The 17,870-nt window shown below is 36.7% G+C and overlaps 1 protein-coding gene across 2 annotated transcripts in view; it reads right to left on the bottom strand.

Moving 5' to 3' along the window:
- Positions 1-15,683, bottom strand: part of KCND2 (potassium voltage-gated channel subfamily D member 2) — a 484,939-nt gene extending 469,256 nt beyond the window's left edge. The window contains exon 1 of one of the 2 annotated variants that reach the window (XM_055283798.2): positions 13,001-15,683. In XM_055283798.2, coding sequence (XP_055139773.1) covers positions 13,001-14,115 — 1,115 coding nt within the window. In that variant the 5' untranslated portion in view covers positions 14,116-15,683. The remainder of the gene's footprint in view (positions 1-13,000) is intronic. The other variant, XM_055283799.2, reaches the window with a different exon arrangement.
- Between the last annotated feature and the right edge of the window lie 2,187 nt (positions 15,684-17,870).

Here is a 17,870-nt window from a genome sequence, read left to right as displayed (position 1 = left end):
CAATATGGGAAATTAATTTCAATTTCTGGCCATATTAATCTTCAATCAGCCTTTTGTAAGACAGTTCTCATTAGACCTGGACCTCATGAGAAAAAGATTATTGTATATTTCATATATCTATCAAGAAAGAACATGAAATCATTTTGGACAAGCTAACATCCATGAAAAGCCAATTAAACATCTCAACATCAAATCAGCCATTCAGTGGATTTTTACATAAAACTTCCCTTATGCTCAATTATAATCTAAGAATCCACCAGTAATTTGTTTTCTATCTTTAGGTCCTGCACATTTGAAATCCCTTACATGTGATTAAAAATTATCTTCTTTGGAAAGTAAATCCTTTCAAATCAACTTCTGTTTATATAAAAGAAAGAAAGAGTAAAAGGAGAAAAAACATACCCAAAGAATATTCTAGTTTCATAAGATTTAGAGTGTCTTCATACTTTGTGCCGTCTTATTTTTTGTAAGCTCCTCCTTTGTTCAGAGGCTTTTATCTAATTCCATTTTCTTTACTTCTATTAGGACCAATTGGTCCATTATCTTCTGCCTCTATTAAGGAAAGCTCAGCCTACCTATCCTTGACAATGTTAGAAAATCAGTAGCTTTAAAAGCTCACAATCCTAAATTCCCAAAAGGAAGCAACTATATTTTCTTTAGTCCAGTTGGTCTCCTAAACACTGACTAATGATTGTTATCTCTGAAACCTTATACCTTAGCACGTGATAAGATACGGCTTTTGCAATAAAGCACTGGTTTTTTACCTGTATTCAAGACTTCTGATTTTCTATCTATAATATCTAATAAATAAAATTGAAAACAAGCACTTTAGCTACTAGATCATAGTTTTAAATATTTTGTTGTTGTTAGGACAGTTTCACTCTGTCACCCAGGTTGGAGTGCAGGGTGCAATCTCAGCTCACTGCAACCTCTGCCTCCCAGGTTCAAGTGATTCTCCTACTTCAGCCTCCCAAGTATCTGGGATTACAGATGCACTCCACCATGCTTGTGTATTTTTAGTAGAGACAGTATTTCACTATGCTGGCCAGGCTGGTCTTGAACTCCTGATCTCAAGTGATCTACCCACCTCTTAAAGTGCTGGGATTTTAGGTGTGAGGCACCACATCCAGCCTTAAATGGTTTGCTTTAACTGCCACTCAAACTTCCAGCTCAAGTCAAAATAGGATGATAATGTTAGAAATAGGCTGAGAGGGCATTCTTCAGTGGTTCTTATATTTGATGTGAGAATTGAAAATGCTGACATCATGGTTCCCACCTCCAAAGGCTATTTAAATTGCTTTAGGTGAACTCCCAGAATATTCATTTTTAGTAAGTATTCCAGGTAATCCTAATCCTGGTGATCCTCAGTCTATATTCAGAAACATCACTCTAGATTTACTAAACTCTATATATGAATCTCACAATCATCTGGGAGTCATGTATTTTGATAATTATGTGTATTTCTTATGAAAACAGCTTTATGTGTGTACAGTATTATCACTTTGCTTTATAAAAATTTGTATATGGTATAGCCAAATCAAAACTATTTCTAAATATTTTGTGAAACTACTGGTGCAGACACACTTCATTATGTTGTTAAATAACCTGCTTATAATGATTTTGCCCCAAATTTCTATTAGATAGTATTCTCTAAAAAACTCTTCATGAAATAAGATACTTTCTTTTCTTAAATACCTATGAAACATATAATAATATACTTCCTGCTTTTCTTTGTCTGCCAGGAATTTCAAAGCTGATTTTATGCTCAGTGATGTTTTATTTAACATAATTTTTATTCTCCATCATTTTCTGTCACCTTTGATACCTGATGCTTGCTTAATCATTTCTGTTTATTTGACAATAAACTGTTCCAACTCCTCCTTGAAAATGCACAGAGTAAAAAAGTAATGAAGGAATGACTAAGTATATAATTTCAAAACAAGTCTGTTAGAGTCATAAGATTTTTATAATTTGGTAACCCAAAATCACTAAATGTTGGATTTCTAACCTAAAACTATGTTTTGTATGGTGACTCAAAATTCCAATTTCTAAATAGGAAATTCCTTTTGATTTATGGTGTGTCATCAATCAACAACTCTTCAGTAATTATTTCCTGCCTAATTGTCTACTGACGTGATACACTAGAGACTTACTCTAATGCCATGCAAATATGTACTATATTTAATACTGTTATATAGTCAATAGTAATATAATAGCATTCCCTCATATAGCACCTATTTGTAATGTTCTTTTGCAAAGTGAAATTTAAAATGGCTTTTCCTATCTCCCACATCCCCAAATCTTCTTAAAAATATTATCATCAATAGGTTATGTCTTCCCAGCAAAATAAGATTGGGCATATAGCTATATATCAACATATGCATCTGTATATAATATTTATTTATACATCTGTACATTTTTATATTGGTGTATATGTGTGTGTTTCCCAAAATGCATATTTGAGTACACATTACACATTCACACATATTTTAGTAATATTAAAACAATATGTACAGATCCAAAAATTGTGAATTAAATAGTGTGGAAAATAATAAAGGAAACAGAAGTAAAAGGAATGTGAGTGGTCTATAAAGTGATTTCTTAATTTATTCATAGTTTTTACTTAATATAGTGTATTTCAGAATATATTGCCAACCTTTGCTACTTGACTAAAAAAATTCCTCCCTTTAGTTTTTTTAAACTAAAAAAATTTTACCTTTCATTTAAATAACTATGAATGTATTTGGACTCTTTCCATAAAAATAATAAAGTTCTTTGCTAAATTGATAGGCATTTTACTTATCACTACTCTAGGACCATGCCAACCCTGAATAAAGTGAATAAAGTGTCCTATTTCCATAAAGAAGAGTCAAGAGCCATTTTCTAAACTACAGTCTTTTTCTTTGTAATAGGATATTTATTGTGTTATCTTCTGAGATTTTGAATCAAATTAATACAATTTTAAATGCAAAGGCAGAAATTCTATATTAAAAAGTAATAGCAGACAACAGATCAACATGTATACTTCTAAGTTAATTATGTTTTTCAAAACAACTGCCCTTTATTGCAAACATGAAAAAAAATGAAAGGCAATCTATAAAAGATTGGAAAAATATTCATTTGAGTTTCCATAATTAAGAATTTACTGAAATGGAAGTAATTCCTTTTTGACATCTATTCTTATGTCCTATTTCACAGTGATGTATCCTCTTGTGAATGTCTATGAGATGTTTTGAAATTAGTGCATTTTTTTCTAGCTATAGTAATGTTCTAATAAAATAGACAATATGAACAAAAAGACTGTTAATACTTTCTTGATTGTATATTCAGATACAATAAAGTATCTGAAAACCAATTGACTATCAACATCAATTCTCATACCTAATTTCACAAGAATAAGTAAACTAGTCTTGTGAGATATTTTCAGGTTTGATGTTTTCTGTATTATGGGCTACGATATGTTCAGCCTTGAATTTAAACACATAACTGAAGATAATAAAATATTCCGCATTGTGAAAATATAAATATAGTGTTATTACCAGAGTAAATATTTTCAGGTTGAAAAAATAAAAGGAATTCAATGACAAATCATTGAGTTCAATAAAATGCAAGTTACAACTGCTACACTTTATTTCTCAGCTCAAAAAGGTCACAGTAAAAGTAATACCAGTGGAACAATATTCTTAATTTCCTGTTATGTATTACATGAATTTGTTTATCTTTGTTACTAGTTCAGTCTCTCATTAGATTAAAAATTACAAATAAAATACAAAGTCATCATCAGAGTTTTAATTATAACACGGGGAAACTTTTAGACCTGCACATACACTGCTTGGTGATGCTGCTCTGTTATGTTTTTAATATTTTGTTTACTGGTGGAGATAGGCACATGGTGGAGAGAAAGAAATATAATGGGGAAACCCTCCAGTGTATTGTGCTGTAACGAACACTGGCCTTCAAATGATCTTCCAGAAATCTAGCTTAGATTCTTCCACTAACCAGACCCTATAATTTTATATAAATTTCATGACTACACTCTACCTTAGTTTCTTCAAATATAAACTGAGAAGTTTCTACAAAATGATTTCTAACGAGCCTAGCAAGTCAAAATTCCATAACTCTAATACTTTTAGACTAAAGCAAAAAATCAAACATTGGGAAGAGCCTGTAGGGCACATTCCTTTCTGATTCAATATTGTGTCTAATGTGCATTATTAGGTTGATCTAATTTAAGACTACAAAAACACCTCATTTGATACAATCTAGACATATTTTCATAAGTTTGAATGTGCTATCTAAAACAATATGGAGAAGAATTTCATTTTTCCAAAGTGCACTAAGACGGTATAGGGTTAGACAGCCTTAATTTCTACAGCATGACGAAAGGAAACCAGAGAATGGTTGGAGTGTGTGTGTGTGTGTGTGTGTGTGTGTGTGTGTGTGTGTGTGTTACCCCCCATGAATCCTTGCTTCCTTATCAGGAAATAGGCCTCTGGAAAGAACTTCTGGGTAAGATGCAGAGTTATCTAGAGGGCAAATGTCTTCATGGAAACAGCATGCCAAAGTGAGATGCCACACTGAATTCCTCTAGATTCAAAAACTATTTTCACAATTTGTTTATCTGGAAAGCACACCCTTTTTTTGCATTTTTATGATGTTAATCCAATTTTTGTTTCTCCAAACCCATGTATTTCCAATTATCCATTCATGGTTATAGTTTATTCTTCAGCATAGTGATTCTTATCAAAGCATTGCTTCTGCAAGTTTTCATCATACATCTGCTATAAACATGGTCTCAATTTAATTTGTGTTGAAAAATACATATCCTATGGCAATCTTCACAGATTTTAAGATATGTAAGCCATTTTGTCTTTCAGGCTTATATAACTAACAAAACACCTGGAAAAGATATATATGTACCTACTGCAAAGTGACAAAAAAGGAATGAAAATCCTTTAACTAGAATTCAAAATGTGTGTAATATTCTTGAACACTAATATTAGAATTGACAAGTATTAAGTATGCAAATCTATATTCAAAAGAAATAATTATCTGTTTCAGTTCCCAAATAATTCCATATCCATTGAGCACTAGCCTTGTCTTTTCAGCTAAAATATTTATTCAGTTTTCAATTGAACTAGTTTTGTGTTATTAGTAACAATTTACTTATGTATTAGAAAATACTCATTTTTTAGATAATCTCCTGAATAACTGGATATAAATTTTAAGCTAAGGCAAATATAACAAGCTAATGAAGGATGAAAATTTATTCATGGTAAATAACTTAATTTTAATTTGACCATTTAAAAATGTTTTAAATGTTTTAGAGCATGTGCTCCTTTTACCACAGAAATCATATTCTATCCCTACCATGCTCACAACTCTCTAATGGCTCCCCTTTTCATCTCAAATGAAATCAGAAGTCTTTACTATGGTCTATCATATCCTACATAGTCTAGTCCTAACTACTTTTCAGATTCCATTTGCTACTAAGCCCCTTACTCTCTTTGCTTCTATTACAGGGACATTAGATAGAACTGATGAAACTTCATCCCACCTTGAAGTCTTTGTACTCCTTTTCTCTCTTCCTCTAATTCTCTCATCCAGATAGTCAGAAAGTCGTTTCATCACTTCAGTCAGCCATTGGCTTAAATGCCAACCCCTCAGAAAAGCCTTGTTTGTCCCCTATGCAAAATAGCAGGCTTGTTACCCAGATGTATTTTGTTCATAGCACTCATCTCTACGTGGCATTATATCATATATTTATGTTTTTATTTCTGACTCTTCCACTATTTTAGTTTTAAATAGTTCTTAAGGTGAGAAAGTTGACCTTTTGGTTACTGCTGTGGTCAATGACAGGTAGCAAGTGATCAACAAAGGTCTATTATGTTGAATTGAACTCTGTGAGCCACAGTTTGATTCCCTGAGAGTGTATGTTACTGGTATTATTTTGGGTTTCCAAGAGCACTATTACTGATATTGTTAAAAGTGAAGAAAATGAAGATGGAAGAATTAGGTCCACATAAAAGCAAAAAAGACAAGACCTTTTACTTTTAGAACAAAATCTTCCCATTCTATTTGACATCATCTCAACTGTCATCCTACTCTTTCAATGTTATTTTTTCTCATTATTAACCTCTAGTAACTCATTCCCTACTCCCCCTACACTTTTAATGATTTAGATCATTACGTAACAGACTTGTCAAAATTCCCAAGGCGAAGTGGATTGCGTTATGCTAGACATATACCTACATTTATCTTTACATTTTGTAATCTGCCTTTTAATTTCTTAGAATGTTAATTTCTTCCTGATGGTGATTACACTGAGCTTTTCCTGACAGAAATTGCATCTATCTCCTATGTCATTTACAGACAATATTTCCCTATTTTAAACAATTCTATTTCATGCATAAATGAGAAAACCTGGATGAAAAAAAAAGATTCCAGCTTGTGTTATTGGGTAAGAGAGAATACCTTTCTAGTGATGAAGCGTCATCAAAGTATCTGTTGAACCATGGGCTTTTTAAGCTACTAGTATTTACATAAGGAACTGGGCTTTCAAGGGAAGGTAGTATATTTCTATGTTCATTCACTTATATCATGAAGCATCTCCATATGCTTCCCAGAGGCATCTGCAATTTACCTGGACTTCACCAGAAATCAAACTGATCAAGAAAATGGCATTTGGCAGCCATTAATTCTAGCCTTTGCAGAGTAGTTAGTTATGGATGAAAAAGTTGAGGTCTCACAGCCCTTCCCAGTCAAAAAGAGAAAAATTAAAAGGGTAGATTTAGTAGATGAGAGGACAAAATGTTCAAATAACAAATGTAAATACTTTTAACATTGAACAAAGCAAAATAATTTGGCTTAAGAGTAGCAGATTATTGCTAATGTTGAGATGGCACAGCTCCATGGCTAAGGAGCTCTCCATGGCGTACAAGTGCCATCTCACACCATGATCAGCAACAGATTAACATAGATATTTTCCTACATTTGAGCACCGAACTAGGTAATAACTCCCCAGAAGGTATACACTCAAACCTCAAAAGCCTTTCAATTTAGTTAGAAAGTCAAGAGGTAAAACCATAAATTATATATAAAAATGGCACTTACTAATATCAAGCACAATTCCAACTATAGATGACATAGGCTTGCTTAGGGGGCTGAAAAGCCTTCATGGAGAAGGTCAGTGTAAAGGCTGCCTCTCAAAGGAGAAAACTAAAGGGCAAAACATTCAAAGAGCAGTGCAAATATGCACAAAAATGGTGTTTCACCCTGGGTTTTTTTTTTTTTTTTTCAATATCAGACGCTATCCCACATCATCAAATCTAGCTGCAGAAGCTAGTGGGAGAGCAATACTTATACATACATATGTACATAAATACATACATACATGCATACATGTGTGTGTGTATCCCTGCTTAGAAAACAATATAAGACATATGGAGAATAGACGGGAGGAAAGGGAATGAATTCATTATCACAACTTTAAAGGAAAAAATATACTTCCTTTTCAGTGAATTTTTTTTCACCATTTGTATTCTTTCAGTGAAAGAGAAGTTAAATTGCACATTTTTAATGACTCATAGGCCAACTCTTTTAGGGAATTAGGGCAAAATAACTGAATTCTTTTCCATCAGGCCAGTTAAAAGATTCACCATTGAGTAGTTTGCCTCCAAACGGCCTGAAAGTTCACTGGATGAGAATACAAGGTTGTATTATATCAGATGGGCACCATCATGATAAACCGCAGTGCTGTTTGAATAAATGCAGAGCTAGCAGTGATACTGAGGAATGTGGAATGAGTCGCATCAATAGAACCAAGAGAGAAATGCACTATATTAATAGAATAAATAGCAAATGTATTCCTTCTCTTATCCCTGTATAATCAGCAGCAGTCCCAATAATTATTATAACACATTTCTAGATAATGTTTTAGGGTCTTCAGAAGAAAATGAGTATAAAAGTGAAATTTCAAAAAATATTGCTGCTATCCAATTATGTAACTATGGACAAGCCACACAATTCTTAAATGTACAAAATTATGAATTTTAAATAAATGACGGGTCACTTTTCTTCCACTAGGAATGTAGAGGTCAGGTAATAAGAAATTTGAACTTTAGTGACTCATTTTCAAAGATGAGTATAATTGAGAGGAATGTTCAGAAGTAAATGATGTAAATATAAAAATAAAATAAGACAGTTTATCAGTAGTCTAAAGGAAAATTAAAAATAAAAAAGAATAGCATAACAGACCCACTGAAAACTAAAAAATAGCGTTTTCTCTAGGGTACTATGTTGAAACAACACATATTAACCCTTTTCTGAAATACCTCTGTCTGGCAACCAAGTAAATGCTAAAGTACTACAGGCTGGATTAACATACATATTTTTAAATTCCACATCAAATATTGTCTCTAATTCAAGTGATGGCTAAAACAAAATGAAGACGCATAAGATTTGGTTACTTGTAATGCTAAAAGAGGAATACATACCACATTTCTCTACATTTCTTTAAAAGTTCATTTTCAACTTCCATCAACATTTTCTATAAAGAACTTTACACAAATATGTCATAGTATGTCAAAATAAAAATAGATGTTACTCATACTATGGCTCTTCACCAGAAAGATAAATTTTGGTACTTCCTACCTTTTAAAGAGTTTTATATTAATGCACTAGCAATATTTATGTATAGATGTTGGCACAAGGGAAGATAATTTCACCCATTTCAGTAACAGCTGGGTAAACTTTAAGTCTCTACATAAATGATTCTGCAAGATATACTCCCAACATTACCCAAAGCTATATAATCAGAATAGTGACAGGTATCAGGAGAATAGTATTTAAAAGTTTATCCTTCTCTTTAATAATATATAACAATGTTATTGTATATCATAGATATGATCATATATATGCATATGATAAATTATTTCAAAGTATGCTATTCTAAAAAAGGAATTTCCTTGATACATTGCTATGAAAATTTAAGTGAAAACTTCTCTGCTTTTTTGTTGTTCCTTAAAATACTAATTCACCAAATGCACAAAAATTGAAATATGGCAATTACGCTAAGTTTTCTGGCAGCAAAGATGTAATGCTACCGTATTTGTTTTAGATAAATATATAATATAAATTAAATTTTTACTTTCCCAAATTTGTTCTGAAATCAGAATATAATTTATATCATTAAAATAATAAAATTTCTCTCTAAACATATACTTTACAGAAATGCCATGTAGCAACTTTCCCATATTGAAAACTTTGATGAAAACAATTTTGTTTTAAAATTATAGTGATATGGACCACAAAAATGACACTTCTGAAATTCTTAAGTTTTATATTATGGGTAATATGATCCCTTCTTTTAGAGAAATTGTCTAAATGGGTAATAAGACCAAGAATGCAAATATTTATATTACTTAACATAATAATAACCCTTCAATTATTTAATGTGCCACCTGGTACCACTTCTAATTTCCAGATCATGTGTATGAGGTGCAATAGTAAACTGAAGCTTGACACTGTTTAGTACATTTTTACAAAATAGTTTTTGATTATTGGTGAACACTTGAAAATTTCCTAAGTTTAGCAAGATTTGAGTACTACAATCTAAATGAAAAATAACAACTGGATGTTATTTTCCAAAGGACTTTAGGACAAAAGAGGAGTTCCAGGTTCTTTTTCTACTAAGGCAGTTAATGGCAGTAACTAGAGTTTACATTATGGAAAGAGGAGCCGGGTGGATAAAAGGGTGATTCAGGGACCTATGAACTGTGCTCAGAAAGAAGGGCTGACATGGAGGAACAGAGCTACCTAATTACTCAATCTAAACACTTAAAAAAAATTCTGACATTATTTTTTCATTTTTTTAAAACTGCGCTTTCTACGTTTCCTACTTCAGTAGGAAATGAAGTAGCCTGAAAACTATTTTTAAAGCGTTCATTTTTCTAATAGATTAAGTAATGACTTATACAGTAAGCACAGTCAAGTTATAGTCTACTGATATATTTGATATTTCAAGAAGCAAATAAAATGGTTATACAAATACACCTTGGTTCTAAGATAGACACACTCAGTTCTTTAGACCATAAAACCAACTGAATATTGTCTAAAATAGTCTAGAAGCTGCAAATGATTCTGCCAGTCCTGAATGACAAAGCTCTTGGTTATTTATTCTCATGTAGATAATGTTCATATGAGCTGGAACTTTCGATAACCACTGTTTACAATCACATTTTCACTTCTATTATCACTAATTGAAGAACATTTAGCTCCATTAAAATTAATAGCCACATAAAAAGAGCTCAGATAACTCTTGATAATCATTCAGACATAGTTGGATATTGGCTCCAACTATTATTTCCCAGAAAGTTTGCACCTTACACTTCATCCTCTAAGTATAGAACTACAGCCTAAACAATAAAGTTAGGCAATGGCTTTTATTGAATATTTTGTATTATTAAATAACTCCGTTGAGTCACAAAGATGGCACCAAAAAGGCAGGGTTTATAAGAATCTATTTCTTCAGGGTACAATATATAATATATTTTGATGAGAAATTAAAGGCATTTTCCTATGAAATTCTGTTACATTATAAAGCATACGATTTCTCAAGTCTCCATATATGTTCTCATTTTGATTACATCGACATTTCCACATCTTAAAAGTGTGACTGCTCCATTTTATCAGGATCATTAATTAGCTTAATTTCCTGAAAATTAAAATGTTCAACTTCAGTGAAGCTAAGTCTTTAAAGTAACTTCCACTTAGCTTCCAAGTTCCACTTAGTTCCAAGACAGTGTGTGTATTCAATGCTTCTAATTCACTTACTTACCTATGGAACATGTGAACTAAATCCACTGCATAGATTTTACTCAGGCATTACAATTCAATTTCTTAAATATTTTCAAAAATGGGTGCTTTTAAGTATTTTATTTACATAATAAAAAAATTGTCGCTAATGTTTAACGTTGCCTCATTTTTTTCCTTGAAACAAAAATAAGCCTCAAAATAAAATAAAAATCGGAAAATCATTTCCAGAAACAAGTTTTAAAATAATGCTAACTTCTCAAGTCTAGTATAGAACTACTAGCTACATGAAATTAGAATTCTCATCAATATTCTTTTTATACCTATATTCAATCATATAGACACTATATAGCATTAAAATGATTCACTGATACCTCAAGAAACACAGCCATATATACCAAATTTTTAAGGTGTATTTCATTTTATTAGTTCTCCCCTCCTATTAAAATAGAATCTTCTTTTTTATTCAGGTGTACTTCTAATTTGACGTCATGATGGTGATTTGCACTACCCATTTGTCCTTAATAAGGATCTCCTGCTACAAAATGACAAGACAACAAAAACAAACCTCTTTGATAAAGAATAAGCACCTACACTGAGAAGGCATTCTGCATCATCCTTATCCTTATAAACTGTCACAAATTTGCAAACAAGATAAAAAGGAAATATAAGAAGCAGAACATAGATTTTCACTAATTCATTTTTTTTAAAAGTACCAGTAGGTCTTTAAAAAAATATAGGACTAAATAAAAATCATAAATCATTGTATTTTTCTTTACCACAATTTCTTGTTTAACCTAGCCTAAAATTCTTCATATATAAAATATTCCATTAGTTGGCCATATGACATGAGAAATTGTGTACAACACAATATGTCTAATAAAATTAAGTTGACTTTAACCACAATGTCATTTAAAGAAGCCAATTAAATTATCCAGAAACACAAAGCTTAAAGAGTAGCCTTGGGAATAACTTTTTTCTTATAGCCATTACCAAATCCTCACTGAACTGATTACCTATGCAAGAATAGTAGCAGAAAGCTGAAGAAAAGGCACTCACATCACTCCCCAGCTTATCTAATAACTCATAAAAGTAAAAGGATCTAACCATTTTATTTTATTAGATTCTCTAATATGTAAAATGCTGCTACTTTTCTGCAGTTTAACATTATTAATCATTTGCCTCCTTTCCTTTTCTCTACTTCCTAAAAAAACTTAATTCTAGCCCTAAAAGTCTATTAAAAACAACAGGATGAATTCAGAAATTTGTCCCTTCGGTTGCAGAACTTCATTATACCCCCAAAAAAGAATGCACAAAAAAATTCTAAAAGGAAATTAGGACCCCAAATTTTATAATACAGCCAGCCTTGGTGACCACCAATCTTACCAGATACTGCTCTATCTTCTATGTGTATTTAATGGGTGTGGGCCCATTGCCTGATGGGATCTGTAGATTCTAAAAAAAAAAATGTGTGGATGACAGTCTTTTGCTTCTTTTTTTGAAACTATGAACCTAGAGTTTGAAATATGTTGCAAATTTAATTCCACTGCATATTGTAGAGTTGATCAGTTTCAGCTCTGATATTCTAAAACACTGAATAACCTATCAACCATAATTAAAGTGCATACATATGAATATGTGCATATATATTATCAAATACTTTGATAATTACATCTACAATCTATGTATTAAGATGTAAATTAAGAATTATGGTTCTTAGAGGAAAAATGTACACCATAAGTATCCATTCATATGAAAATAATAGTTCAAGTATACCTGGAAACTTTTCATTTAAATGCATTGAACCACTTTCTAGACATTTCAATATACATTGTATACATTTGTGTCTTTATTAGGACATAGATTTTGTTTTTCACTGTCATAATATTTTTATATATTAATATAAATGTTGCTACTACTTTCATATATTCAGGAATTCTAAAATTTCTTTGTATCTTTATCACTTTCAGGCATCAATAATCAACATTTGCCAGCAATGCCTTAATACTTCAACGTATTATACCCATTTCCCAGATCAAAAGAGTTTTGCCAAACCATTTAGATAATGCTTTCCTAAACTCAGGAAAGAAAACAAATGATTTCCCCGGAGTTATCATGTAACCTTAATGGGTCCACAATCGCCTCACCCATACCCAACCTCCACCCCATTTCCCATTATGGCACCTACCCTAGTGTTGTCATGGTGACGATGGTATACCAGAAGGCTGCAGGGATGCTGGTGAACTTGCTAGCCGAAGACCCCTTCTCTGCGTAGAACATAACTGTAGCGAAGATGATGATAGCCATGGTAAGCGAGAAAAGCAAGAAGCCCAATTCTGAGGCACAACTCTTCAGTGTGTACCCCAGGATGCGCAGGCCTTGAGAGTGGCGGGAAAACTTAAAGATCCTGAAGACCCGGAAGACTCGGAGTGTGACAAAGGCTCCGCTGACGTCCTCATTGTCTGTCATCACCAGCCCAATGTAATAAGGCAGGATGGCCACCACGTCGATGATACTCATGACGCTACGCACAAAACGGTAACGACTAGGCGCTGCAGCCAGGCGAAGCAAATATTCAACTGTGAAGATCATGACGCAGGCCGTGTCCAAGCAGAAGAAGGCCACAGCATACCGCTCTCCACAGGGCAGTTCTTTAATGTGACCTGGGCTTGATCCGCACGGCACTGTTTCCACCACATTCGCGATGACAGAGACAGCAATGAAAAACCCCGTGACATAGTAGAACACCAGGGCCATCGTGCTGGTGTGGGGGTTCTCGAAGGCCCTCCAGACCCTCTGCCTTGCAGTCATGGTGGGCAAGGCGCTTTCTCCAGCGGTGTCGGTATCCGCGTCGTCCTGCAGGCGCTCGGCGTTCTCTCGCCTGCGATCCTTGTACTCCTCATAACAGCAGTCGCCGATGATTTCCGGGATGAGGCCAAAGAAGGCCAGTTCCTCATCGTAAGCAGAGATGCACTCGTGGCGAGGATAGTGGAGCTTCCCAGTGCGGTAGAAATTCAGGATGTGGCGGAAGATGTCCGGGTCACGGTCAAAGAAATACTGCTGAGTTTCTGGGTGGTAGAAAAAGTCCCTCTCAGAACTGCCCAGTAGAGTGTCTGGGTAACGTTCCAGGGTGTCCTGCCACGTCTGGAAGCGAGTGCCACTCACATTCAGCACAATGAGAGCATCTTGGGTCCTTTTCCTCTCCTGCCTCGGGGGAGCCGGCATAGGCCCCGAGGCCACAGGCATCCACCCAATGGCCGCTGCCCTTGCAAAAGGCAGCCACGCTGCCACCCCCGCCGCCATGATTCCTTGAAGTGGAAGGAAGAAGGGTAACGAGGCGTCTACAATGGGTCACCGAAGCAGCCACAAGTCGCCCACTTTCTCCAGTCAAGCAAAGTACTAGCGAGAAACGTGGTCCAGAGGTGTCACTCTTATTCCAAGATAGGGCTCCTGGTAAAGTCACAGTTCTCAGAAGGGCAAGTTTCCCTCCAAGACAGGTATTTGGAATAATGACAACAAAATACAACGTCCTAACAATCACCCCCAACAGAACCCAGCCAAATCTCTTCCAGCAGGTGGGCCAGGCCACCCTCTGGCACAAATAAGCACACAGGTGCAGCCGTTTCTTCAAACAGGTGTCTTTGATTTCTCCCCGGCACAGTCTGGATAATATGGGGTCAGTATGTGGAGTGTAGGATAAAGAAGACGAACGGGAGTCACCCAACAGAATTCTTTCGACGAATTAGGGAACCCTTACACCTACCCTTCTCACTCTTTCAAACCTTCCCTTCCAAGTAGCCCTTCCCGCCAAAGGAGTCTCAAAAAGGCGACCTGTTGTTGTAGCTCAGGAGATGCGGTCACAGCCGCTGCCCCACGTCTCTCTTTGGGGGTCCAGCTGCTGCTGCCTCTACTCCTCGGGCTGTATTTGCAGAGATGGAGGTGATGTGCAGTGGTTACGGTGGGGGGCGTTAATATAGATCCTCCTCCCCCACGTCTACAAACACCCTCTGTGACTGCCAAAAGCGTTCGCCCAATCGCCCCTTCACTCTCTTTTCAGAGAGAGTTCAGCTCAGGTGCAGTGTGACAGTTACAGAGCCCAGGAGCTGGCAGCCGCCGCCGCCGTGGCGGCAGCAGCATCTGCCTCCGCGCAGAACGCGCCGCGCCCGCGGTACATACCTGGCTAAGTGCGCGCCGGGGCTTAGTTGCATAGAGACTTTCTCCTCGCCGTGCACCCGGAAAGGGAAGAGGAGAGAAAGCAGCTCGCGAGCAGCCGAATCCGATGCGCCGCGGGAGCATAAATAAAGCTCAAGCGAGCTCTTCTTCCCCTTCCCCCATCCCTCCGTGCCTCCCTCCTCCTTTTCACCTTCCAAAAGCCAGGCGCAGGGGAGCAGAGCAGCAGCAACAAGTTCAAAAGGTGCGGGGGAGGCGAGAACGGAGGGGACTCGCTCCTGCCAACTTACTGCGGAGCCACTGTCGCGGGAGCCTGGCCAGCGCGGTGCGGGGCTGCGGGGCGGCGGGGCTGCGGGGCAGCCGGGCGGGCGGTGGCGGCGCGGCGGGGCCGGGGCCGGCGCGGGCTCTCGTCCGAGCGCGGAGGCAGAAGGCGCTCGGCAGCGCGGGGGCGCGGGAGGGCTGCTAGCTGCTTCCCCGCCAGTGGGTGGTCCTGCATCTCCCCGGGCTCCCCGCGCTGCTCTGCTAGTGCGATCAATAAATAAGGAGAAAATAAATAAATAACCGCGCGCACGCCCCGCCACGCAGGTTAGGAAAGGCGTCTCCTGCCTTTCCCTCGGCTTGACCTTTCTCCGCCCCCGCCCCCTCGGGCTCCTCTCGCTCCACCCCAGCCACCCACCAGCCCCGGCGCAAAATGTCACCGAGGGAGAGCATCCAGGTGGATCTGCTGGGGAGGAAAGCGAGCCTCGGATGAACAAAGGGAAGCTTCACGCGCTGGGCTGCGGTGGTTTGGTGGAGGAGAGGAGAAAGGGGACCCGTGCCTTGCTTCTGCCTCCCGAGTCCCGGTTCAAGGCGAGCGTGGGAAAATGGGGGGAAAGAGAGCGAGAGAAGCTGGGAAGGAGGGTGAGCGGAGCGGAATGCGCAGGAATTGGTTGTCTTCTGGGGGCGACTGGAAGGCAAGACCCGCAAAGCCCCGACGCGGAATTTTTAAGTGCATTTCCTCTTTCTCTTTTTATTTATTTTCCAAACCAGATTGTTAACGTTGGCGGGATTAATATGCCATGTGTCCAACTTGCCAAAAAATCAGAGACTGTCCTCGATCGAGGTCTTGACACAACTCCTTTTCCCTTCCTTTACGAATAACAGGGATGTGGAGCCCTTTTCTAAATGTCATCGGCAAGGGGCGTGCGTCCTGAAAGTTTGCGTCCCCTTCATCCTCTCTGCGCATCACTGCGTATATTTAAAATAGTTAAAAGAGTTAAAGGTGTTCGTATGAGGGGTTACTGAGGTAGAGAGACACAGGAAAATTGTCGCGACCAACCGTTTTGTTTTTCGCCCGAGTACCCCGCCCCCGAGTCATTAGGAATCATCCTTAAAACCAAACGTAACACATACAGCCACTAGATGGCGTGGATGGCGAGAAGTTAAATCTGCACCTAAGGTTTGCATGCTTTAGGAAGGTGAAGGATCAAAGTTAACTGGTCCAACAGAGAATCAGATCACATAAACATCCCGCAACCCCTTCGCTGCCACCCATCTTTTTTGTATTTATGTGACATATACTACTTAGACTTGAGTCTGCATTTGGATAGTTGTGGGATGAGATGTGGAGAGTTTCCTTTTGAAATTCCTTTGAAAATTAAATCTAGATTACTGAATCGTCATCATCATAGTAATTAAGATCTTTGGCAATAGTGAGGCTTTCTCTATATTGATTAAGAATAGTAGCCTAATTTCTACCTAAAAATTACTTTTCATGGCTTGGTTTGACTGCCCTTGGTTTGTAAAGTAAGTGGACTGTGTGTTGTACTTTACAGAAATTGACTTTTAAGCCCTAGAGATTATAGGCATGATGTGTCAACCTTGAAAATTTGAAATGGGATACGTCAAAGAAAATATATAAACTAAAAAATGAGTATAGAAAATAACCAGAGAATTTAAAATATCCTTATGTACAGGATTTTCTGTAAAGATAAAAAGGTATTTTTTGTTTGTTTATTTGTTTACAGAATAGAGATTTAAGGAATCCTGTGTTAGTAGTAATGAAGTCAGAGCTAATGCACCATGTAAGTTTGAGGACATGGAACTGAAGACACCTGCTCTTTATCTATTTGTTTAAGTGAAAGATGCTTGTTAACCAATCTGTATAGCCTGCATACCTGAAAACAAACACACAAGCATGTTACCTGGAAAATGGAAATGAGGGGCTTACTACCAATTAATATAAGAAAACCAACCCCTCCTTAGTCCAGACAGTAAGGTGGCACTATGACAGGTGCTGGGCATGGAATCCAGAGGGTGGAGAGCCATGAGTATTTAATCATTGCCAATAATGGCATGCTTTCCTGTAAAGATGTGGCGAGGAACCTAAATAGAGTCTTTAAAACTGTGTAGGAAACTGAATACTTACAAATGTAAAAGTAGGAGTTTAACTTCACAAAAGCCCCAAAGAAGCAAGAACATAATATGTACAGTTTTTAAGAAGGTATTGGGATCTGCCCTCCCGCATCTTCAACAAGGTTCTTGATATAGTGGAAAGAATGTGGGCTGAGAACTTAAACACATCTAAATTCAAAATCTTGCTTAAGAAATTACTTACTGGCTTTGTTTCATTTGGCAAATTACTTAACTTCTATGATTAGAAATTATAGATAATGAAATTTAACTTTTCAGGCCTGTTGTGAAGATGAAACAGGATCATACTTCTGAACACCAGTGAAATACTTAGCACATGGAGTGTACTCAGAATTGGTTCTTTTTTATTGTAATGCATAATGCTAATGCAATTCATTTTATCCAGCCCGTATTTAGAATTCCCTTAGATACTTTTGCATAGTTATGTGTTGCTTAATGACGGATGCATTCTGAGAAATGTGTCTTTAGGAGATTTC

This window comes from Symphalangus syndactylus, chromosome 6 (assembly GCF_028878055.3).
Source record: "Symphalangus syndactylus isolate Jambi chromosome 6, NHGRI_mSymSyn1-v2.1_pri, whole genome shotgun sequence".
In the NCBI taxonomy this organism is placed as follows: Eukaryota; Metazoa; Chordata; class Mammalia; order Primates; family Hylobatidae; genus Symphalangus; species Symphalangus syndactylus.
The sequence above is the reverse complement of the archived record's forward strand: the minus strand, read 5'-3'. Positions and strand labels throughout refer to the sequence as shown.